This window comes from Podarcis raffonei, chromosome 16 (genome assembly GCF_027172205.1).
Source record: "Podarcis raffonei isolate rPodRaf1 chromosome 16, rPodRaf1.pri, whole genome shotgun sequence".
NCBI classification, from domain to species: domain Eukaryota; kingdom Metazoa; phylum Chordata; class Lepidosauria; order Squamata; family Lacertidae; genus Podarcis; species Podarcis raffonei.
This window is the reverse complement of record NC_070617.1, coordinates 34,070,666-34,093,079: the sequence shown is the minus strand read 5'-3', so window position 1 is coordinate 34,093,079 and position 22,414 is coordinate 34,070,666. Positions and strand designations below refer to the sequence as shown.

The following is a 22,414-nucleotide window of genomic DNA, read 5'->3' as shown; positions in this document are numbered from 1 at the left end:
GGTGTGAATAAAACTTTCCTATGCCTTATCCTTTTTGAGTAATTAGGAGGAAGTAGGGAAATGATGTGGGACGCGGGTGGTGCTGTGGGTTAAACCACAGAGCCTAGGACTTGCCGATCTGAAGGTCGGTGGTTCGAATCCCTATGACGGGGTGAGCTCCTGTTGTTCGGTCCCTGCTCCTGCCCACTTAGCAGTTCAAAAGCAAGTCAAAGTGCAAGTAGATAAATAGGTACCACTTAGGCAGGAAGGTAAATGGCGTTTCCGTGCGCTGCTCTGGTTCGCCAGAAGCGGCTTAGTCATGCTGGCCACATGACCCGGAAGCTGTACGCTGGCTCCCTTGGCCAATAAAGCGAGATGAGCGCCGCAACCCCAGAGTCAGTCACGACTGGACCTAATGGTCAGGGGTCCCTTTACCTTTACCTTTTAGGGAAATGTTGTATACATGCATGATGCACTTTTCAAAGCAAATTTTTTAAGCATCGTGGACTGAACTGGTTTGTGGGGGCCCTTCAGGATTAGGCACCATTAGTTTCGCAGTAGATCTTCTCCTTCACTGTGTTTCTGAAAGACCCCTGTCTCTTGCCCAGAGCAGGAGTGGGAGAAGGGAACATCACCTTCCCCTTCGCTTTTATCTCACTGAGACGCACATGGACCCCTTTAGCGACAAGATGGAAGTGCAACCCCGAGTTTCCTATAACTGCTCGTCTATGTAATCAAAAGTGTTTTGTAGCTGGTTAGGAAAATTAAATGTCAGCTCCGGGGTGCATGAAGGTCATCAGATTCCATTACTTAAAGTAATGTACATAGATCTGTTCTGACACATCCATTTGTTAACGAGGGATGCGGCATTCAATGTGGAAGCCGAGTGTAAACATGTAAGAGTGTGTGTGTGAGAGAGAGACTAAGGTGAGGTGCAACTAAAGAGACCCTTTGACTTATTGAATCATTTCTTTCTTTTCCCAACCTTCTCCTTTTTTTGGTTTTAACAGGATTGGCTGACAAAATTCGGCTATCTGCCCCCTCCAGACCCCATCACAGGAAAACTGCAGACACAGGAAGAACTCACCAAAGCCATTGTGGCCATGCAGCAGTTTGGCGGCCTTGAAACCACTGGGATTCTAGGTGAGTAAAGAATTGGGAGGAGAACATTTGTTGTTTCCAACATAGCTCAATGCAGTGGGTGCCATTTATTAATTTTTTTAATGCTGGTGGGCCCATTTGTATTTGTGAGTGCCACCCCATCTGGTCATTTCACTGCCTCTTCCTTTGAGGCACCTCACCCACCTCCCTGATAGAGAGAGAGAGAGAGAGAGAGAGAGAGAGAGAGAGAGAGACAACGCATTGCATTTCCAAGAAATCTAGGCAAAAGTCAGACTGAATAGAATTCATCTGAGCTTGAAAAGCACATAGAGTTGACAGAAGAGCATCATTCTTCTCAACTTCTTCCTTCGCCTTTCCAAGCAAGAGGGGGGGAGTGACCATTACACCACCTTAGCACCCAAGGGGGCAGTGTGTTAGGGGGCTCAGAGACTTCACGGGCACCGGATAAAGACCTCAAGAGTGCCCCAGGTGCCATGCTAGCAGACCCTGGCTTAGTGGTTGACCATGTCCTTTGCATGCAGAATGAGCTTAGTACTCATTTCCACATTAATTGCAACTGAGGTTTTGTTTCAGGAAGCAAATAACATAGAAATGAGCACTTTGGTTCTGGAAGTGGCTTTTATACCACACAAAAACAATGTGGAAATCTGTCTGGAAGATTCTGATTTCAGGTGCGGGTTTGTTTGTCTGTAGACCGGCCTTTGCCAACCTGATGTCCTCCATATGTTTTTAAAAGGTGATGACTAGGGCTGTTGGAGTTGCAGTCCAAAACATCTGGATGGCACCAGATTGGCAATTGGCTCCTTAGTCCATGGGTCGACAAACTAAGGCCCGCCGGCCAGATCAGGCCCAATTGCCTTCTGGATCCGGCCCGCAGACGGTCCGGGAATCGCCGTGTGGATCACCAGTGCGTGTGTTATTTCCCTCTCCATCCCTCTCCCTCACACGGCAGTGGCGCCTCCTCCCTCCCTCCTCTTGGCTTCTCCCTGCCCTGCCTAGAGGAGGAAGGGGGCTGGGCTTTGTTAGTGCCAGCAGCAGTGCTCAAGCGGCTGCCATTTTACGCAGCCCCTCTGCGGAGCCCTTTCACATGCTGCTCATCGACTCTCTGCCACCGCCGCTGCCGCCAGCCCCTGCTGCTCACAAGACACAGGTAAGCAGTCACCTGGGCTCATGGTGCTCTTGTATCATTTTTTTTTTCAAAATATAGTCCGGCCCCCCACAAGGTCTGAGGGACAGTGGACCGGCCCCCTGCTGAAAAAGTTTGCCGACCCCTGCCTTAGACCATTGCAAAAAAACAAATGAAATACTGTGAAAATCCCTGAAACGAGAAGCAATCGACTAGAAATATTATCTTGTGGATAATAATTCAGTTTCTAATACTGAATTTACGAAAAAGGTTAGAAACTTCTGAGTCCTCAATCCTTTATTACTGCACTTGGCTTTACCTAGGTCAAGCTAGGATTATAATACTTCAGAATTTTGGGGGGTTCTACCCTTCTTTTTAAAATTTTGGTCATTTATGATTCTTCTGTTTCCTTCTGAGGAAACTGAATAGTTCTGTGAAACGAGGTTTATAGCCGGCATCCCTTTAAGGCTTTGGTTCTATTTTAGGTTTTTCTAATTTTTTCCTTAAGCTTTTTGATTTTTATTATTTAGTTTATTTCTACAAGATAATGTTTCTAGTCGATTACTTCTCGTTTCAGGGATTTTCATGGTATTTCATTTGCTTTGTGCAATTTCTCAGTTGCATCACTGTCTTTTTTCTATTAGACCATTTCAAAGCAGAACCAAACGATGAAAAGGGGAGATACAATCAGCTTGGATACAAACCGTGTATCTTTTATTGCACTTCTCCATCCTGCCTTTCTATCTGAGGAGCTCAAAGTGCCATATGTGGTTCTCTCCACCTGCCTTCTCTCTTAATCCTGTCAACAACCCTGATAGGTAGGTTAGGCAGAGAGAGGGGGGGCAGGGACTGGCTCAAAGTCACCACCCAGGGAGCTTAATGGCGGAGTGGGAATTTGAACCCTGCTGTCCCAGGCCCCTAGTCCGACACTCTGACCGAAACACCATGATGTGAGCAAGCTTAACAGTGCAGGCATTCCTTGGAAAACACCACCTCGTCCCCTCAGAAGAGGAAAGGCTGTTACCGGTAACATATGTTCAGAATGACTCGAATGAAATGAAAGTTATGCAAAGGCTGGAGGAGAGTTTGCAAGGCCAGTCGGCTTGCCCCCCAACCCACCCGCCCCAATGCAGCCTTCTGTCCAGAAGGGAACCAGAAGCCTTCACCCTTCCATTCTGCAGCTGCTCTCGTGGCCTCATGGCAGCTTCCGCTGGGAGAGGAAGGATCCCTGCGTGCGAGAAGCAGACGGTCTCGCCTGCCATCCCGGGGAAGTAATTACATGGCTCAGGTGTTTTGTCGCCCCGTGCGGCCGGCAACCCGAGGCGGGCAATTATTTCGCCAGCTTCTCACGCTTCTGGGGTGGGGTGGGGGGGTTCTGCAATGTGATGCGAAGAGCTTTCTGTCTCTGCCTGTCTTCCCACCTCTGAAACACGTGAGCCGTCCTGACATCTGGTATGCCTTTTCCTCCTCACCGCCCCCCAAAACCCCTCCTGCCCCTGTTTCGCTTTATTTCTTTCCCACCCCTCCCCACATAATTACTTTGCAGATTGCTAACGACTTTATCAAAGTTGACCTTAAGCACAGCTAAAATGAGCTAGGTGAAAGACAAGCCACAGCTTTGTGACAAAATCATATGGGGGGGTTTGATTGTGCATTGTTGTTATTACCAAATAATAATAATATGATAATAAATAATAATTTTTATTTATACCCCACCCTCCCCGGCCAGAGCCAGGCTCAGGGCTAACACCAGTAAAATTACAGTAAAAAACATAATGGGGGCGGGGGGGACAATTTAAAATACATGTTAAAATGCAATTTAAAATGCAGCCTCATTTTAAAAGTAGCCCATAGATCAAAACCATAAGGGGAGGGAAACATAAGGCTCAGACTGAGTCCAAACCAAAGGTCAGGCAGAACAGCTCTGTCTTGCAGGCCCTGCAGAAAGAAATCATATCCCACAGGGCCCTGGTCTCATGTTATAATAATATTAATGGGTTGTAGCCATCTAAGCTTTACTCAGAGTAGACCCCTTTACTCAGAGTAGACCCCTTGACTCAAGTTATGCTGTCTTCCTGAAAAGGTGGTTTCATTTCACTGCCATGGGAGCCCAGGAAAACCGCTGGTTTTCCCCCTCTCTACCTGAAAGCATCCTTTTCTAACTGCTAACGTCCTTCAGAATTCATTCCACAGGTATAAACAACCCCCTTCACCTTTCACCATAAGGCCTGAGTACTTATTAGCTGCTGCTGGGTAGCTCCTCTTCTCTCCCCAAAATCCAGAGACAGCTAAGCGAAATGAAGGAAATCGTGCATCTTTTTGCAGAAGGCTAGTTTTCTCAACGCAGAATTTCCACGTTGCCCACAGCCAAAAAAGTGGCTCTCTGTTTCAGAGGAACAGAGAGCTTTTTTCCTCCCCAAGGGAGGAAAATTCCCTTCCGGGCAACTTTCTGGGGGTCGTATGCCACTGGTGGGAAGGGCCAGAAGCAAAAGTGGGTGGGGCAAAAAGGGAGTACATTTCACCACTGTTCTAAGTTGGCTACTTTCTATGCACACAACCTCACAGACCTTGCTGTCTTCCATCCAGGCGAGCAGGAAGCATCCTCAGTTCAATGACACAGTGCAGCCAGGCAAAAACCCATTTGGGTTGTAAAGGCAGGGCCTGGGGAGAATTCTGAGGGCCAGATAGAGAGGACATGAGGGCTGCTCGCAGCTCCTGGGCCAGGGGCTCCCCTCCCTCTGGTTTCGGAAAAAGCTTGAAGGAACCTGCTAATTATGATGCCCTCTTTCTTTGCCAAGTGCAGAGACGCTTTTAGGGCAGCTCTGTGTGACTCAGGCTTTGAACAGCAGCCACTGTCTTTTGAACAGCTCTTCAAGCTTCTCCTCCGCCTCTCCCTCCCCTATCGCCACATCGCCGGGACTCTCCTTCTCAGTTCCTAATTAAATTCATGTAATTATTTCTCCCCCGTCTTATCGGATGCACCAAGGTGCCCAGGAGCGAAAAGAAGGAACAGTTTGCTTTATTGGTTGGCCCGCGCTTTCGTTGAAATTGGAAGTGCACGCCACTTAAATTTAAAGGAGAGCGTGTAATCTGTTCTCTCTTAAAGAGAGAAATGGAAATGGCAGGACGTGCCGGTTTTTTGTTTTTGTTTTTCCTTTTGAGGAAACTCAAAGCAATTCCCCGCACGTATCTTGTGTGTGAACCTTCGGGGGTTGCTCTAGTTATCTCCCGCTTGGACTACTGCAACGCGCTCTACGTGGGGCTTCCTTTGAAGGTGACCCGGAAACTGCAATTAATCCAGAATGCGGCAGCTAGACTGGTGACTGGGAGTGGCCGCTGGGACCACATAACACCGGTTCTGAGAGATCTGCATTGGCTCCCAGTACGTTTCCGAGCACGATTCAAAGTGTTGGTGCTGACCTTTAAAGCCCTAAACAGCCTCGGCCCAGTGTACCTGAAGGAGCGTCTCCACCCCCATTGTTCTGCCAGGACACTGAGGTCCAGCACCAAGGACCTTCCGGCGGTTCACTCGCTGCAAGAAGCCAAGTTACAGGGAACCAGGCAGAGGGCCTTCTCGGTAGTGGCGCCCTCCCTGTGGAACGCCCTACCATCAGATGTCAAAGAGATACAGTGGTGCCCCGCAAGACGAATGCCTCGCAAGACGGAAAACTCGCTAGACGAAAGGGTTTTCCGTTTTTTGAGCTGCTTCGCAAGACGAATTTCCCTATGGGCTTGCTTCGCAAGACAAAAACGTCTTGCAAGTTTGTTTCCTTTTTCTTAACACCGTTAATACAGTTGCGACTTGACTTCGAGGACATAGTAGCCTTTTTTGAGGTTTTTAAAGACTTTGGTGATTTTTGAAGCTTTTCCAAAACTTCTTTTGCAGCCATTTGGTAAGTTAAGCTTTTAAAACTTTTTTGGGGGGGGTTGGATTTTGGGTTGGGGTGTTTGGAATTCAAGGACTTGGTGTTGGGGAGGGGTTTGCAAGAATCTGGAAGCTTGTGTGTTTTTTTCTGCATTTTTATGATTTTTTGTGACTATTGGGGCACTCTGCTGTTTTTTTAAAAAAATTCTGGATTTGAATTTCTGTGTGCTGGGTGGCTGGGGGAACAGTTGGGGAGGGGTTTGCAAGAATCTGGAAGCTTGTGGGGTTTTTTCTGCATTTTTATGATTTTCTGTGACCATTGGGCCACTCTGCTGTTTTTTTAAAAAAAATCTGGATTTGAATTTCTGTGTGCTGGGTGGCTGGGGGAACAGTTGGGGAGGGGTTTGCAAGAATCTGGAAGCTTGTGGGGTTTTTTCTGCATTTTTATGATTTTCTGTGACCATTGGGCCACTCTGCTGTTTTTTTAAAAAAAATCTGGATTTGAATTTCTGTGTGCTGGGTGGCTGGGGGAACAGTTGGGGAGGGGTTTGCAAGAATCTGGAAGCTTGTTTTTTTTCCCTGCATTTTTATGATTTTCTGTGACCATTGGGCCACTCTGCTGTTTTTTTAAAAAAATTCTGGATTTGAATTTCTGTGTGCTGGGTGGCTAGGGGAACAGTTGGGGAGGGGTTTGCAAGAATCTGGAAGCTTGTTTTTTTTCTGCATTTTTATGATTTTCTGTGACCATTGGGCCACTCTGCTGTTTTTTTAAAAAAAATCTGGGTTTGAATTTTGAAATGCTCTTTACAGTATGTGTGACTTTAAAGAGCACTTAATAAACTCTTGTTGTACCAAATTTGGCTTTGTTTGGACTTTTTTTGACCATAGGAATGCATTAATTGATTTTTAATGCATTCCTATGGGATTTTGTGCTTCGCAAGACGAAAAATTCGCTAGACGAAAAAATTCGTGGAACGAATTAATTTCGTCTTGTGAGGCACCACTGTAAACAACTACTGACATTCAGAAGACATCTTAAGGCAGCCCTGTTCAGGGAAGTTTTTAATATTTAACACTTACTGTTTTTAACACTTGATTGGGAGCCGCCCAGAGTGGCTGGGGAAATTCAGCCAGATGGGCGTGGTATAAATAATAAATTATTATTATTATTATTATTATTATTATTATTATTATTATTATTATTGACTTTATGTAAAGAAAAACAGTGAGTGTAATAATAATAATAATAATAATAATAATAATAATAATTTATTAATTCATTCCCCAGCCACTCTGGGTGGCTCCCAACAGAATATTAAAAACATGATAAAACATCATTAAAAACTTCCCTAAACAGGGCTGCCTTTCAGAGGTCTTCTAAAAGTCAGATAGATGTTTGTTTCCTTGACATCTGACGGGAGGACAGGTGCCACCACTGAGAAGACCCTCTGCCTGGTTCCCTGTAACCTCACAGTGAGGGAACCGCCAGAAGGCCCTCAGAGCTGGACCTCAGTATCCAGGCTGAACGAATGGGGGTGGAGATGCTCCTCCAGGTATAACATAAGAAGCGCCCTCTGGAATAAGACCAAAGGTCTACCTCGTTCAGTATCCTGATCTCACAGTGGCCGATCAGATGCCTATGAAAAGCCTGCCCTTGGTGTGGTCCTCACTGCCAGGTATTCAGAAGCATAGGAAGGAAAGATCTCCCAGTCCTTAAGAACATGAGACTAGCTTGCTGGGTCAGCCAAATGACCCCTCTTGTCCAGCACACTGTTCTCACAGGGAACAAACAAATGCCTATGGGAAACTGGTAAGCAGGACCCAAGCACAAGAGCCCTCTCTCCTCCAGTGGTTTCCAGCAACTGGCATTTGAAAACATTCACTGCTGCCTCCTAACTGTGGAGAGATATCCTAACCATCATGACTAGTGACCCTAGAACGCCCTCTCCTCCATGGATGAAGTCCTTTCTTTCATCTGTTCCTGAATCTATTAACATTCAGCTCCATTGAGTGTCCACGAGTTCTGATGTTATGAACTTGCAGATTTCTGAGTCATTTTTCAGGCAGTAATTATATCATTTATAAATGCATAATGAGTCAGGAGTCTGCGGGGGGGGACGGGGGGGACGACAGCTTTCTAATGGGCCAATTTAGACCATTCTTCAAGCCATGGTCTGGGGTATCAGAAATAAATCTTGGATATGTTCGCTTTCCTGTTGGAGCAAAGACTGATCGATTCTGCATCAATACGCTGCCTTTCAATGATAAATCATACTTAAGGCGGCTTATGAACCATACAAATGAAAAACGAGCCTAACAATTACAGCAAACAATGTCATTAAAAAAACCTCTATATATCAGCAGACATGTCTAAATATATAATTCTTCATGTGCCTCCTCCATGAGAGGTCTGCAAGATTTTTCTGCAGTGGCTCCCCATTTGTGAGATGCTCTCCCTCGGGAGACTCACCTGGTGCCTTCTTTAAAGACCTTTTAGTGCCTGGCGAAAACATTCCTCTTCAACCAAGCCTTTGGCTGATTAACATCCTATATCCTTTTACTGTAATTGTGTTTGTGGGAGGCGGTAGATCAGGGAAGGGGGTTATTGTTTTGGTTTGTTTTCGTTCCTTTTCCATTATGTATTTTGTGGGGGTTTTTTATCTTGTGTTTTTATGCTGTGAACTTTCCTGAGATCTTCAGGGGAAGGGTGGTATACAAATTTAATAATGGACGCTCACCATGTCTCTGACAGTGGGCGGCTATTTGCAGCCCAGCACGCAGCCCCGCCACCCACCCGAAGCCACGCCATGCTGTTGGGCCATCGCTCTGATCTCTAGGCAAAGGCCTATGGGTTCCCGCCCAACCTCCATATTTGAATCAGCCAATCCGCAGCAGGCCAGGGGGCTGAGCTAAAGGAGAGGACCGTGGAAGCGCAGGCTTCACTCTGGTCCACTCCTTAGATTTAAAAGGAGGTCGGAGCCGACACTGGCAGCACAGCAGCCTCAGAGCGTCACCCACCCAGCCCTCCCTTCTTTCTTTACAGGCTAACCTTTCCCTTTCCAGGTCCATGAATGTTGCTGCGGTCAGATGATGGTTGCTGTTTTTCAGAGCCGGGAAGGAATTTGCCCTGCTCTGCAGGTTTTGCCTTCCCTGTAGCAATGATCACACCTTCGGCGGTTTTAGGCCTTAGATGGAATCCAGTCTAGTCCATCAATCGATAGAAGGGGTGGTGTGGTGACACACCCCACCTGCGGCGGCGATACCAGGGACCCCATTAAAGGGGGCATTGAGGGGAGTCTCAGACCACAAGAATATGGTGGTGGGTCATAGAACTCCCCTCAGCTACATGGATTGTGTTATGTACTGAAGTTCTCACCCTGGGCCAGCAGGGGGATACTGTAAATAGTTATGCAAATAAGGGATCGAAAGTGACGTTCAGTGATTGGATAGTTTTAGGAAATTGTTACAGTTACATGGTACTGGAGCCCTATATAAGCAGGCTGACTGGACCCTTCAGTTCTGTTCTGTTCTGTTCTGGCCTGTGAATAAACAAGAGCTGTTTGAAGAATCGCTGTGTCGTTTGGTATGTCCCCCCAGAACTTAACAGATTGGGGGCCAGCTGTGTGAATGCTGTGATAGTATCCCCATATCACCAACTGACCCTGTCTTGCCTCAGACCCCCAGCAAGGGAGCTGAGAAGGATACATGCCCAATGCCTAAGCCAAGGTTTTCCTACATTTGAAATTAAGAAAGCTGTGGCCGTTTTAATCCCAAGTATGTTGTCCTGCATTTTACCTGATGTGTTGTCTGACTTCTGGGGGTGGGAAGGGGAGGGGGGTATCTGCACCTGGACATTCAAATAATAATAATAAACACAGGCTCTGGTGTTTTTTTAAATAAAAAAATACACACTCAAATAAAATAGTCTTAAGAACTCGCTTAACAGGAGGAAAAGAAAAGAGCAGCAGATGAATACCAAACACAAGTTATATTATGGATTTACTCAGGGGGGTTTGCATACTTCTGAATAGTGCTGTTTTTCTGCATATTATATTTATTGCTAGACAACACTCCTCCAGGCTGCTTTAGGAGATGATATCTTATTAGCAACCAGAGCAAACAGTTCTGAAATACTCTGGTTGCATCTACAGTAGGGTATATGCAAATTCAGACACGTGTTTTCTCTGTCGGGAAAAACTATGGCTCTGCACCAGGACATCTGTTCAATCTGCAGCATCTCCAGGTCAGGCTATGAAAGAATCCTGTCTGAAATCCTGGAGAGAAATGCTGCCAACCAGTGCAGGGAATAGTGAGCTACATGAATCAGTGGATATTTACCACGTTCCTATATTAGCTGCTTTGTATAGTGCATGGTGGGGACGCGGGTGGCGCTGTGGGTTAAACCACAGAGCCTAGGACTTGCCAATCAGAAGGTCAGCGGTTTGAATCCCCACGACGGGGTGAGATCCCGTTGCTCGGTCCCTGCTCCTGCCAACCTAGCAGTTTGAAAGCACGTCAAAGTGCAAGTAGATAAATAGGTACCGCTCCGGCGGGAAGGTAAAAGGTGTTTCTGTGCGCTGCTCTGGTTCGCCAGAAGCGGCTTAGTCATGCTGGCCACATAACCCGGAAGCTGTACACCAGCTCCCTCAGCCAATAAAGCGAGATGAGCGCCGCAAGCCCAGAGTCGTCACCGACTGGACCTAACGGTCAGGGGTCCCTTTACCTTTACCTATAGTGCATAGTGGGGAGGTATGTTTCATATCTGAAATGGCTGTTATGAAAATGCACTGTTGATGTTGCCGTTTCAAGGCAGAAACTCTCCCTATCCCCCCAGCCGGAGTGACTTTTCTCTTTTGAAATATAGATGAAGCCACGCTGAAATTGATGAAGACACCTCGGTGCTCTCTCCCTGATCTCGCTGAATCAGAGGCAAGGAGGAAGAGGCATGCTCAGTCAGCAACCAAGTGGAACAAAAGGAACTTATCTTGGAGGTTGGCTGTTAAATCTTTTGCGCTTGCAGTGCCGGTGGGGAGGAATGGCTCAAGGGCTGATTCAGCCGTCCCTGGTTATTTGCGTGCTTGAATGGGGCCACTGCTGATCGAAGGGCACTTCAAGGTAGCCTGTCTGTGGAATGTTCATCCCTGTTCGTTTGCTGCCCAAAAAAAGCCTGCAGGGAGATTCAGTATTTGCTGAGCATGCATTCCGATTTGTTTCTGGGGGACGTTAGACGGTGGCCAACTTTGCAGTTACACATTTAAAGCAGTATCATACCAATTTAAACCATTGTGGCTTTCCCCAAAGAATTCTGGGAACTGTGCTTCGCTAAGGATGCTGTGAGTTGTTGTTGTTTAGTCATTTAGTCATGTCCAACTCTTCGTGACCCCATGGACCAGAGCACGCCAGGCACTCCTGTCTTCCACTGCCTCCCGCAGTTTGGTCAAACTCATGCTGGTAGCTTCGAGAACACTGTCCAACCATCTTGTCCTCTGTCGTCCCCTTCTCCTTGTGCCCTCCATCTTTCCCAACATCAGGGTCTTTTCCAGGGAGTCTTCTCTTCTCATGAGGTGGCCAAAGTATTGGAGCCTCAGCTTCAGGATCTGTCCTTCCAGTGAGCACTCAGGGCTGATTTCCTTAAGAATGGATACGTTTGATCTTCTTGCAGTCCATGGGACTCTCAAGAGTCTTCTCCAGCACCATAATTCAAAAGCATCAATTCTTCAGCGATCAGCCTTCTTTATGGTCCAGCTCTCACTTCCATACATCACTACTGGAAAAACCATAGCTTTAACTATACGGACCTTTGTTGGCAAGGTGATGTCTCTGCTTTTTAAGATGCTGTCTAGGTTTGTCGTCGCTTTTCTCCCAAGAAGCAGGTGTCTTTTAATTTCGTGACCGCTGTCACCGTCTGCAGTGATCACAGAGCCCAAGAAAGTAAAATATCTCACTGCCTCCATTTCTTCCCCTTCTATTTGCGAAGGAGCTGTGAGTCTCTTAACAACTCCCTTAGAAAAGTACAGTTCTCAGAATTCTATAGAGGAAGCCACAATTGTTTAAAGTGGTATACTATTGTTTCTAGGAAGCCCACAAGCCAGACATGGGCACAGTGGTACCCTCCCCACTGGGGTTCCCAAGCAGTTGGTGGCGGCCATCGTGACACCTTTATCTTGCAGGAGCGCTTGGCTGCTTTCAGGAGAGATATTCACCTTAATGGTCCTCCTGTGCTGGGGAAGAACATCGTGACCAGAGTCCTCAACAGGTTGAACCGAGATCAAGTGGAAAGTAGATAAATGTGGGGTTTTGCGTTTGATTTATTCTGTTGTTTGGATTTTTAACAACCGCAGTAGTTAGAGCTTTGCTGTCCCCAGGGGAAAAGGCAGGCTGGAACTCCAAGCACTGCAGCTCATGCGCTTTAGTTCTGGGACCTCCGTGTGGCAAGAGCGCCCCCTGCTGCCGCTTGCAAAAATCAGGTGTTGGTGAACACAAAGCCCGACAGGAGTGACTCAGAAGTCGTAAAGGGATTCCCAGCTTGTAATAAAAAATAAACAGGCCTCCGTGAATATTCCTTTATGTTGTCCAGTGGTATATTCCTGAGTCTTCTGTTCTTCTTTGCGCTGAACAAGATTAAGCCATCTGCCCGTTCAGGCACTTAGAACTGTGGAACTGGCACTTTTAAAACAAGTACAAAATAATATTTATTCTGCACTTTTAAGAGACCAGTCTTTTCGTGCGGCAGCTCCTGTACCCACTGACTTTAGGCAGGTGCCTTCCCTCTATTTTTTATGGTGCCTCCTCAAAACTTTTCTGTTCAGACCGGCAATGTAAAGTTGGTGTGTATTTTTCACATTTTTTTAAAGGACTGTATAAAATCAGTAACCAAAATATAAATGTATAATGGTTACACATGAACAGAATATACTGGATACCAAGTCGTACCTTAGTTCTCGAACGGAATCCATTCCAGAGGTCTGTTCAACTTCCGAAAATGTTTGAAAACCAAGGCACGGCTTCCGATTGGCTGCAGGAACTTCCTGCACTCAATCAGAAGCCGCGTCAGACGTTCGACTTCCAAAAAATGTTTGCAAACCAGAACACTCACTTCCAGGTTTGTGGTGTTCGGGAGCCAAAACGTTCGAGTCACATGGTGTTCAAGAACCAAGGTACGACTGTATAATAAAGTTGATGCCTATTTTAATCTATACTTTTAGTTTAGAATGTATTCTTTAAACCGTTGATTTTACTCATTTTGCAGAGAGCTACAGAGCTACATTTCCACAGAGTTACACTTCCCAGTGTGGTTTAACAGCCAAGGAACTCTGGGAATTGTCCCTATGTGAGGGGGATAGGGGTTTCCTAATTACTCTCAGCACCCTGAACAAACTACACCTCCCATATTTCTTTGGGGAAAGCCATGGCTGTTTAAAGTGGTATCATTGCTGTTTTCGTGTATGGTGTGGATATGGCCAATGTACAAACTATGTCCAGTATAAATCTGCCACTACAGTGATACCTCAGGTTACAGATGCTTCAGGTTACAGATGTTACAGACTCCACTAACCCAGAAATAGTGTTGTTGTTGTTGTTTAGTCGTTTAGTCGTGTCCGACTCTTTGTGACCCCATGGACCAGAGCACGCCAGGCACTCCTGTCTTCCACTGCCTCCCACAATTTGGTCAGACTCATGTTTGTAGCTTCGAGAACACTGTCCAACCATCTTGTCCTCTGTCGTCCCCTTCTCCTTGTGCCCTCCATCTTTCCCAACATCAGGGTCTTTTCCAGGGAGTCTTCTCTTCTCATGAGGTGGCCAAAGTATTGGAGCCTCAGCTTCAGGATCTGTCCTTCCAGTGAGCACTCAGGTCTGATTTCCTTCAGAATGGATAGGTTTGATCTTCTTGCAGTCCATGGGACTCTCAAGAGTCCCATGGACTGCAACCCAGAAATAGTACCTCGGGTTAAGAAGTTTGCTTCAGGATGAGAACAGAAATCGCACGGCGACAGTGGGAGGCCCCATTAGCTAAAGTGGTACCTCAGGTTAAGAACAGTTTCAGGGAAAGAACGGACCTCCAGAATGAATTAAGCACTTAACCCGAGGTACCACTGTATTGCACTATCACTGCATCAATGGCATTTTGCAGAACACACTTGTGGAAAATAAAAAATCAGTCTGGAGCAGCTCAGACCTTTCACCACCTGAAAAGTCACCTTTGCAAAGACACGGGAGGACGCTGAACCCTAGAACACAATCACTTTGATCTAAACAGCATTTTAGCAAAGCATCCCACACAAAGAGATGTGTGGTGGTTAATTTCCTAGGAGCAGGGCTTAGAAAAGGAAGATGGTCTCTGATCAGCGGGGAAGTCAATATGCTGGAGCCAGAGAGGGCAGGAGAAAAGATTTCTCTCCTTTCTCGTGAAATTGCTCAGGCATAACCCTGCCTGTCATATTTCGTTGCTCAGAGAAGCGAGCGGGGACTTGGTGATACCCAGACTGGCAAGCTGACTCAGCAATCGTAGGAGCAAGTGGGGCTCCAGGCTTGTGAGCTGACTCAGCGTCCCCACACAGCGATTCAACCCGGCTGCTGTCAATCTCAATGAAAGGAAGAGCTCTGTGTTTTTTCAAGTCATCGACTCTGCGTGGTCTTTTGAAGCCAAAACAATCCCCGCAGACGGCTTGGCTCTCAGCCGGCTTTCAAATGCCAGTTAGGCTTACAGCAAAGAGCAGGTGGAGGGTTGCTGAGTCACAATAAGGAGCAACAGCGCTCACCCACCCCCTGGAGACATCTTGAATTACTAGGCAGGGGGGCAGGGAGAATATTAATGCTAATATTAATTGCTTTCTATTGTGTTAACTGTGGAATAAATCACACACACACGCACGCACACACACACGGGGGAGCTGTGGTTCAGTTGCTGCTTCCTGCTACATGTGAAGCTACTACAAAATGCAGTTGTGCTTGGCAAGCCCATTGGGACTTGTAGGGCAGTAGCCAAAGAGAAGAAGTAAGTGGAGCCAGACAGAGACAGTGATAGGTAGAGCCAATGGCTGGCATGTTGGCAAAGTTCCTTAAATAATGCAGACCAGAGAGTCCAGAGAGAAAAGAAATCTTGGTAACATTTTACTGAGGAAACTGAACAAAAACAGTATATGATTTAAGGAGAATAGCAAAAGTCGCACCTTAAAAGTATAGGGTGACATTCAACGAAACATACAGGTGGAAACGTCTCAGAACGGCACAGCCAATCAGAGAGCATGTGCTACCTCAGCAAAGATCATGCTGGTTGCTAAGCAGCACCTCTACCCACCCTCTTCTTGGCTAGGTGACTTTAACAGAATTAACCCTTAAGCTGCCATATGTCTGGGTTTTCCCAGACATGTCTGGGAATCGCACTGTCAAAATGGTGTTCATGTGGATTTTTAAAGGAAAATGTTGAAAAATCCCCAGAAAGCCCAAAGACTTGGGGGGTTTTTTGGGGGGGGAGATATTCCCAAAACAACTCCCCCCCCACCCCCGAAAAAAAGCAAGTGGGGGCTTGCTGAGGGAAAATGAGCAGACAAGAGTGAGCTAAAGTTGCTGATAAGGTAAAAGGTAGGTAAAGGCGACCATGGGGTTGTGGCGCTCATCTCGCTTTCAGGCCGAGGGAGCTGCCGTGACAGAAACCAAAGTGCATGGAAACGCCGTTTACTTTCCCGCCATAGTGGTACCTATTTATGTACTTGCACTGGCGTGCTTTCGAACTGCTAGGTTGGCAGGAACTGGGACAGAGCAATGGGATTCGAAGGGATTCGAACCACCAACCTTCTGATCAGCAAGCCCAGGAGGCTCAGTGGTTTGGACCACAGCACCAGCTGCGTCCTCAGAAGTTGCTGGACTAGTGCCCCAAATGGATATACCTGCCGTGCACCTCTTCTTTCTCCTTGCCTCACCCTCTGGTCCCGATTGTGTACAAACAATGCCATGGTTAGTGTTGGAATTTGACCTGGGAGAAGAGAGTTCAGATTTCCACTCAGCCTTGAAGCTCCCTGGGTGACCTCAAGATCACCGGTCTCAGCCTAACCTGCTCCTTCTCTCTGCTTGCCATGGAGAAACTGCAAGCAAACAGGCAACAACAAGGCAGGAGGCTCAGGGCATTGATGGTGTGCCCTCAACTGGGGCCCAACAGTGCCAACCCTTCATGTTGGATCCAATATTGGTGGCCCCAAGGCTCGAACCACTAAGATCCCCCTGCTTCCATCTAAACATTGTTCAGCCCAGAAGTAGAAAACCTCACACTGAACTTCAGTTTCAGCTCTCAAGCCAACTCATTTGTTACCACATTATTTCTGAGAAACAGACATGAGGAAGAAGCACCCACACCAGCTGGGTAACATATGAATCAGATCTCAGGATGTCAGAGATTTCTATTAAAAATGGGAATGTGGGAGCAGGAATTGCCAGAGTTTGCTTATTCATCCCACAAACCCGAATGGGAACCAATCCAGCAAATACGTTCTCTGCTGTTGCTTTCGGTCCATAATTGGTTTTGTTTCCCTCCTGCTTGTGTTGCGTTTCCTTCGCGCTGAAATGAACGGCGAGGAACAATTTAATGGCAACGTCTTTTACGTCATGTACTTAACTGGGTTACAAAAATAACGCAAGTTGCGTCATTTCTCTCGGGTGAGGCAGTGAGGCGAATTGCATACTTTTCGGCAGGGGGTGAACTGCAGTGGAATGGAAACAGTGCCACGTGTGACAAATAAAAGGTAGAAAATGGAAAATGGTGTCTTCTTGCATCCCTAATCAGACCTGAGCTTTTTAAGTTGCTCTGGACATCTGTTTTGTTTTGTGTTAAATCTCTGAAGTAGCTGAGTGTCCCGAAGGACATACTAAAGAGCTACGTAAGCCAGGTGTGGCCAGGTAGCAACACAAAGCAGGAGGGCATGCCTGCCACTTCACAATTGCATTCCTGCACAACTCTGTGTCATCCACAGAGCCTGTTTGTGCCACATCCATGGCAAACCCACCCTCCCAAACCTGCCTCATGTCCCAGGGACTAGTGCTGCTCAAGAAGCTGCCATTTTTATTTTATTTTTAATATTTTTATTAAAGTTTTCTTGGTTTACAAAAGTATGAGCAATGTCCCTTTTTTTCAAGTTACATTTTCCATAGGTCAGTTTCATTTGTTGAGACATTAGGGTTACATTAGGAAGAAAGGGGGGGGAAGGCGAGGGGGTGGGGTCGGGAGGCGATGTTTCTAATTTGCTTAATGTACCGTATTTTTCGCTCGATAACATGCACCAGACCATAACACGCACGTAGTTTTTAGAGGAGGAAAACAAGAAAAAAAATATTCTAAACGAAATAGTGGATATATGATTTTTGTGGTTCATGCTGTGGCCACAGACATGTGATCTGACAGTGAGTTTGGAGTAGCCCAATGCAAAAATCCTGAGGATCCATGTGGATCCATGCTTTGTAACCACGGAGGAGGGAAGGAAGGGGAACCATGGATCCTCTGCTCACGACTGCAGCAGATCCCCCCCGCCACCCGCAGACATTCGCTCCATAACACGCACAGACATTTCCCCTTACTTTCTAGGAGGAAAAAAGTGAGTGTTATGGTGCAAAAAATACGGTATGTGTGGGGTTTTGTGTCAGCGTCGTTTGTGAGGGTTCTCTTTGCTATTCGCTTGTGTTCCTTTGGTGGTGAGATAAATTGGGGTTGGCCTAGGCTTGTTTGTGATTGGTTGTGGTGAACTTTCGTGTGTGAGTGGGGTGGGTGGGTGTTTTTGAATCAGGTTCACCAGATTGATTCGTATGCTGTTAGTAGCTGCCATTTTAAGAAAAAGGCAGGTCAGCAGCTGGAGCTGTTTGTCAACACGCCACTGCCAAGTGAGCTGTGGATGCTTGTCTGCTTTGTGTGACAAGGCCAGGGAGAAGGGCAGGCAGAAGGGGAATTTGTGGAGGCAGAAATCAAGGGCGCTGAGTTGTTAAAAATATGTTTGTTGGCGCAGAACTCAGAGGCTTGGAACCCAGTGGATCCTGAGGGAGTCAAAAGGCCTGCTCAGATCTTCCAGAAAGGGCTAAATGTGGCCCTCTGGTTCTCTCTCTGTGGCCCTGGGGACTCTTCCCCCCAGACCACACCCTCACCAGCCCTGCCTTGCACTCCCCCTGAGTTTCTTTTGCCTGGCTGGAATGTGCCTTTTGCTTGCCTGTGTTATAAGAAAAAACTGTTCCCTTTCCCTTATGGGGTATTCCAGAGCCCATATAGAGTCCTTAAGTGGGTTCCCTATCAGTAGGAGAAAATAACAGAGGCCAACCAGCCTACAGTCATACCTCAGGTTGCGAACGTAATCCATGTAGGAGGTACATCTGCAACCCACAGTATTGGCAGCCTGAAGTGCTGCATCTGCGCATGCACGTGATGCAATTCGGCGCTTCTGCGCATGCGCGTGATGTCATTTTGAGCTTCTGTGCAATGCGCGAGTGCCGAAACCCAGAAGTAACCCATTGCAGTACTTCCAGGTGCAGCGTGGTCTGCAACACGAAAATGTGCAAACCGCAGCGTTCATAACCTGAGGTATGACTGTATATTGAGAAGCAAAGCGGCTAGTAAGCCTGATCTTTATTCAAGGAACTGTCGCAACAGGGTCCCCACTCACCACATGCAGGAGGGAGGAGAACCCTGAACAATGGTGCGCAAGCCCGCATATAGACTTTTGAAATTGCCCAGCCTGTAGCCCAAGACCACCACCACCTCCAAAACATCATACATACATCACAGAAGGAGGCATCTACAGCAGAAATCCTGTCTGCCAGGATGCCTGATAATGGTCACTGATTGCATTACCTGGGCAGCCTGGCCATTCTTTTGTGATGCTTAATACTTTAGTTCCTGAATCCATGTCACAGGCTCACCCTTTTCATACACAAATATGCCCTTAAGGCAGGATGTGCAAGCAAAAAAACAATGGGAAGGCTTTCTCCATTTTCCTTCCTTCCTGCAGAGGAATATTTGAGGTCGTTTGGAGAGTCAAAATGGCTCCAGGATTGCTCTCCCATACTATTTCAGGCACATGATTCATATATAGTGGTACCTCAAGTTACAGTCACTTCAGGTTATGCGTTTTCAGGTTATGGACGCGCCGAAATCCGGAAGTATCGGTACAGGTTACTTCCGGGTTTTGGCGCTCGCGCATGCGCAGAAACGCTAAATTGCGCTTTGCGCATGCACAGAAGCCCAAATCGCATCACGCGCATGTGCAGGCATGGCACTGCGGGTTGCGAATGTGCCTCCCACACGGATCACATTTGCAACCCAAGGTTCCACTGTATTTAGATATGTGTGCATTTATGAATATTGACTTTATCTTTGAGGCCTTAAAATTCTTATAACACCTGGATAGAGAAGTGTGTGTGTGTGTGTGTGTGTGTGTGTGTGTGTGTGTGTGAACTAGCCTACTGCACAGAAGTAACTTCCACACTCATTACTCCACCTGCTTTTGCCTCTGGCTCCATTCGCCATTGCCATGTGGCCCCTGGAAGGTTCACCAGGAAGGCGTGCGGCCACAGTGGCCACCACTGTCGTAAAGAAATAAAAACCTCTAAGTGAGTGGGTTTCCTTTCTATTTTGGATGAGAGACTCTGATCTGCGCAGCCCTGCTTTTGAGAAGCTGGACAGTGTGTTCGGTTGGGCAGGGACGTTCACAAACAGCACTAGAAGAAGACACACATCACCTGTACAGAGAGATAACTAAGCCTCTGCCATCCTCTCTGTGTCCTGCAGGGACTCATTAGCGAACACGCTTCCAACTAATGAATTTGTCCAATCGGATTCTTAAGGGACTTTGCGCAAATCAACTGCTAGCTGGCTCCAGACCCGTGGCACTGGGAGATAACTGGATTTGTCGCCTTCGCTCAGGCCAAATTGAAAGTTGCGGGTTTCTTGAAAAGGACTCACCGGCACTATCGCGACAAGACCGAGCCTGTGGCATTGGCTTGGCACACAAGGGGACTCTCTCAGGCTAATTGCTGCTCTTGTCAGGCAGCAGCTGCGCTTGGTTTTGAGAGCGCCACACCGCGTGGCCCCTCCAGAGACCAGGCTCTCTCTCTCCTGCTCTCCTTCTTCGCTTCAAATCCTCCACCACTCTCTGTCTCCCCCCTTTCGTTTCAATCTTAAAGGTCTCAGCAGGAGACTGTTGCCTGTAGATAACCAGTCGTTTTTCATTTCTTAAAAAAGAAAAAAAAACCAGGAAAATTACTTCGCTGTATTTCCGACAAGCAAAGTTGCTTCTTGGGCCAAAGAAAAATGGCTCCAGATTCTTCCAGTTGCGGAGAGCTCCAGATTTTATCAAAGAAGCAAAAGGAGGGAGCGACGCTCAGGGCTTTTTTTTGGCCGGGGCTCTCCAGAATTCAGTTCCAGCACCTCTCAGGTGGGCGCCATTGCCATTCTAAGAGAACAATAGAGGAGTTCATGGTGTGATCCGGCACCTCTTTTTCCAGAAAAATAGTCCTTAACCCTTTGGGGAAGAGGGACATCCATCTATCAGGGATGCCAGTTTGCAGATTTCCTGCGCTGAACAGGGTTGAGCTAGATGGCCTTCAGAGTTTCCTCCTGGCTCCATGGTTCCATAACAATGGCTACAGCTCCTTGAGTTCCTGTCTTTGTCTTTAAATCACAGTAGGGTGTGGCATGGAATTTTAATTGGGGCTGCAGTCTTTAATTAATTCACCGGCTTGATTAATTAAAAACCCTTTAAAGCAAATGAAAAAGCACTCTAATTCATCAGATGACTTTTTTTTTTCAAAACAAATCTTGTAAGTGTTTACAAAGGTTGCAGGAAGCAGGGCTCCATTTTAAAAGAGGCTTCTGGCATTCACTGTCACATGGGGGAATGAGGTGTGTGTGTGTGTGTGTGTGTGTGTGTGTGTGTCTTCACATGCACAATCTTAAAGACACACAAAACATGTTTTCTCTCTTTTTCCTCTTCAAAACTGCACACGCATTTATGGAGATTTCTTCACTCACTTGAAAGCTCATCAAATTAATCAACTAAGCTTTCTTCAAACAAGCAGCAAACCTAATTTTAACACTTTCGTTTTTAGGGTTCTTTCTTTCTTTCTTTTAGTTATTTAAACAGTTTTTGCCCCGCAGAAAACCTTCCCAGAGCAGCTTGCAAAGATCAGTAGTAAGACAGTCTCTGCCCTCATTTTTTAAAAAAAGTCACAGCATGAAAGGAAAATGGATTGGGAGAGAGGAGGAAATAGGTAAACTTGTGTACCAGTTTTCAGGTACCACATCTTCATTACAAGCTCTTCCAATAACCAGTTGGGATCAGAAACTTTTCAAGGGGAAGAGGAGCCAAAAGTGGCTGGTATCTCAGCAGAGCTGCGGGTGTCCCTGCATGTATTTTTTTCCTCCCTCTGCTGCCACCCAGTGGAATGACTGCTGCAAGGTTGTGTATCAGTGGGCAAAGTAAAATAAGTCAACAAATGTGTCATGGTCCCACCTATTCTCAGCAGCCAGAAGCCTCATAGCCAGACACCGGAGAGACCTGTCAGGAGTGAACATTGACCAATGGTATCAAATACCATTTGATGGGAAACAGCCTTATTAGAAAAACTAACCAATAAACTGAAACTGACATGGGGACAAATAGAAGAAGACGCCTTCACCCCGGTTTGGTTCCTTTTATCACATACACAGCCCAACAAGACAATGACAAGAATCCACCAACAGCATACTGTCAGAGGCTCAGGAGCAGAAGCACGGGGGAGAGAGCAAATAGAGAGCGAAGGAGAGGAATCCGAGGGGAGCGTAGGGGAGTATGACAGTGACCCGAGAGATTCCATGAGCCTCTTCAGCGAATCAGAAGATTCCCAGAAGGGGGCGCCTATGGTAAGGGCAAGGGGGGTCCCAGGGGGGACGCACCAGAAGCAAGGGGCCAGCGGGGACTCCCAAGGGAGCAGCGGAGGATCAGGACCAGCTCCCCCACCAGAGCGCAGTGGGGGGGAAGAGTCACATGAGTCAGGACCAGCCTCTCCTCCAGCGGGGAGAGAAGATGAGTCAGGGCTGACCACGCCCCCATCGGAAAGTGGGGAAACGGAGGGGAGGTCAGGTCCAGCTAGCCTCCCCGAAGGAGGGAGCAGTGACACAAGTGTAACGGTCAGAAGGAAAGTGGGAGGCTGCGCGCGCGTGCCAAGTTCAAATGTGCAGGAGCGCGGGACAGCAGAAAACCCGGATTGGGAGCCAGGTCCTAAAGCCCGAAGGAGGGAGGGGGAAGAGTCAGGGGACTCAGCGTCAGAAGAGTCTAGGAAGGGTGAGACCCCGACGAGCAGGCGGACCCAGA

General features: G+C 47.1%; 1 protein-coding gene across 1 annotated transcript in view; it reads left to right on the top strand.

Moving 5' to 3' along the window:
* The window catches only part of MMP17 (matrix metallopeptidase 17), a 158,821-nt gene that overhangs the window by 104,258 nt on the left and 32,149 nt on the right, over positions 1-22,414 (top strand). The window contains exons 2-3 of the mRNA XM_053368199.1: positions 990-1,122; positions 10,957-11,083. Of these exons, the coding sequence (XP_053224174.1) occupies positions 990-1,122; positions 10,957-11,083 (260 nt within the window). The remainder of the gene's footprint in view (positions 1-989; positions 1,123-10,956; positions 11,084-22,414) is intronic.